The 2,908-nt window shown below is 43.7% G+C and overlaps 1 protein-coding gene across 1 annotated transcript in view; it reads left to right on the forward strand.

The window, feature by feature from the left end:
* SKAP1 (src kinase associated phosphoprotein 1) overlaps positions 1–2,908 on the forward strand; it is a 204,250-nt gene that overhangs the window by 176,441 nt on the left and 24,901 nt on the right. Inside the window, exon 7 of the mRNA XM_008586104.1 lies at positions 1,309–1,359. Coding sequence (XP_008584326.1) covers positions 1,309–1,359 — 51 coding nt within the window. The remainder of the gene's footprint in view (positions 1–1,308; positions 1,360–2,908) is intronic.

Genomic DNA, 2,908 nt, shown 5'->3' on the forward strand with positions numbered 1-2,908 from the left:
GTCCCTCATTTTGACAGTCCAGAACAGTTATTGCCATATAATCGGTATAAAAAAAAAAAAGGGGGGGGGGTTGTCCCTAGACCATCTCCTTAAAAGTTCCATTTAGTAGTAAAACTATGGAGAAGCAAGACAAGTAAATGCCAGAAGACCCAGTGTTGCCAGACATGGAAAAAAGACAAAAGACAAAAAAAAAAAAAGTTCCATTTAGTAGTAAAACTATGGAGAAGCAAGACAAGTAAATGCCAGAAGACCCAGAAAGAGAAAGGAAAGTAAGTGCCGCTGGGAGAAACTGAGTATTCAGCCCTCCAAACGTTGCCCATCACACCGTCTCCACTGCGTGTGTGTACACGTGCATGTGTGGGTGGGTGTGTGTGTGAGAGGGGGTCGTGGTGGGGGTGAAAATTAGCGAGTGTATTGTTGCTCATTTCGCCCCGTGTATAAAATAGCTAAAATATGATTCTGGTATGCATACTTTCTTTATAAAGGCCCAATTCCTCTTTTATCAAGTAGTACCAAGCCTGAGATGAAATGGGTTAATGAGGGTAAGAAACTTAGCCAATCACGTTATGACTTTGACCATATAAACGCTTGACTGGAGTTAGACACTAGCATTGACTTAGAACCCATTGTGAATCTACAGCAATTAATTAAAAGACCATTCCAACTGCCCTCAGGAGCTTACACTCTAATGAACAAGGCTGGCTGAATAAAAACAGGAAAAAGATAACTACAAGTCCCAAGTACTAGGAACATAAAATTATGTACATGACCAGCCTCTGCTACAGCTGAACAAAGATGGATACATTAAGGACTAATTAATCACAGAGAGTTTAAACACCCACTCCAAATCTCACACACATACACCCTAACATCCTAACTCTGGAGTGCTTAAAACCAGAGCGAAAACTTGCATGGAGATAATACATTTTGAAGAGAATTTCAGAAGGGGAGGAAATAGGATTTGAGGAAAAGGATTAGGATGCTAGTGATAGGCACATGAATAATCCAATGGATTGGAAGCTCTACAAGGGCAGGGCTCCTGTCCGTCGTGTCCATTGCTTGTCCCCAGCTCCTAGTGCAGCACCTTGCGTTTGGTAAGTACTTCAAAATGCTGTGAGTAAACGAGTGGAAAGGAAAGAGGAGAGGGCCAGCTCGAAGGTGAGAGATGATTTTTTGAAGAAAGAAGAGCACGGTAATCAAACTTCTCCTAAAGAAAAGAGTGCAATGAGTTCAGAGAAAGACCCCGCAGTATTAAGAAAATGAGACTATCAACTACTAATTGCTAATACTGATCATTTATCCCCTCAGATGAGGAGCTTGATCTGGAAGAGGATGACGGTGGCACTCGACGAAAAGGAGGTATAAGCTTCATACATGCACAGGCACTGGGTAGGACATTCAGGCTTCCTACTAGAGAAAGCACCTTTCCCCAAGCCTACAAATATTAATGGACTCAATAATTAAGAGGGTACCGGTGTGTGACCCCAAGAGCCCCAAATAAAGTGACCGAATAAGGAAATATCTTAACTTTAAAAGCAGCCACCCATTCACTTTAATTAATGTTCCCAGAACAGCTTAGATTTATCCTGGAGAGCCAGACCAGATATTTATTTTTTCCTATCAGTATTTCTTAAATCAGTACAGTGAAAATAGAATTGCCTCATCTCTAAGAGATCAGAGGATTGAGAATGGAAAGAATGGAAATGTCTCCTCTCTGAGAGGCCCGGAGATTGCAAGTTCAGAGGGGAATGGAAATGTGTCAGATCTGAAAAGTGAACCAGGGGAGAAGGATAGAACTGCTTGATGATGCTGACTTCTGACGGCCTGGTTCGATTCCAGGCACATTTGGAAATGAATATGTAACAGGTTTGTTGAATACAAAATTACATCTTATTCATCCCAGACTGTTAACCACGCTTCAGGCTGTTAGCGAGCCCATCCCTTCTAAGGTCAGATACCCCCCTGAAGCCTCCTTAAGTAGACCAAGGACCTACTCCATTGTGGTCGGCAAAGGAATGCCGCGCCTTGCAAGGGCCTCCTCAAGGGCATTCATTCCATCAGCAGAGTCTGAATCATGACTGATGTATATACCAGGTGATTGTTTCTTAGAGCATCTGTGAGAATCTCAAGCTAGGAATTCTTTCCCTTTCCCTCCCTGCTCCTTCTCCATTTCTCTGACCCCACCGTTTTCCATTCTCCTCTCTCCTTTCCTTGCACCTTTTCTCTTAGCCATTCAGCAAAGCCCCCTTTCCTGCTTCAGGAAGTGAATACTTAGAAGGTTTATGAAGGACCCAACTTCATAAGGGTCCAACTTCTCCCAGGGGAGAGAAAAGGCAGTGAAGAGACAGCATCAGAAGTCAGGGGCCAAAGCAGAGGAGACAGCGAGCGCTGAGGCAGCGGTGGTGCGGGGAGGACGCATAGCTCCCAGGCCTCCTGACAACTCGCACGTGGAGTTTAACCCATTCTGAAACCTGTCTTCTGCTGTTTTCTACTTACTGTGCATAACTCCAACAGAAAGTCTGTTCTGACCAACCCATGTCCCACATATGTCTTTTCTCAACCAATTTCCCTCGCCAGGGCAGAAGAGAAACACTTCACGTGGCCAGCTTGGGTGGAGGATCTGCAGCTTCCTATGGCCAACTTTAAATCAAACTCCATTCAGGAAGCACCAGTCTTCCGGCACAGCCCGAAATTTAGTTTCTGACTCCTCCCGCACCTCATTTCCTCCCTCCACCTCTCTCCCTAAGTTATATTTGGGAGGTGAGAGAAGATTTATTTCTTAACTGTTTCAACAGCTATAATTCAAGTAGGTTTTAAAAAAACCCCTTTGTTCCTCATGCTTCCTGCCTCCAAAATAGGTGTTATTAAAGTATAGAGAGCTCTAAATATGTTCCTATGGTTTATACTT

Source organism: Galeopterus variegatus, unplaced genomic scaffold, assembly GCF_000696425.1.
Source record: "Galeopterus variegatus unplaced genomic scaffold, G_variegatus-3.0.2 Scaffold3829, whole genome shotgun sequence".
Classification (NCBI taxonomy): Eukaryota; Metazoa; Chordata; class Mammalia; order Dermoptera; family Cynocephalidae; genus Galeopterus; species Galeopterus variegatus.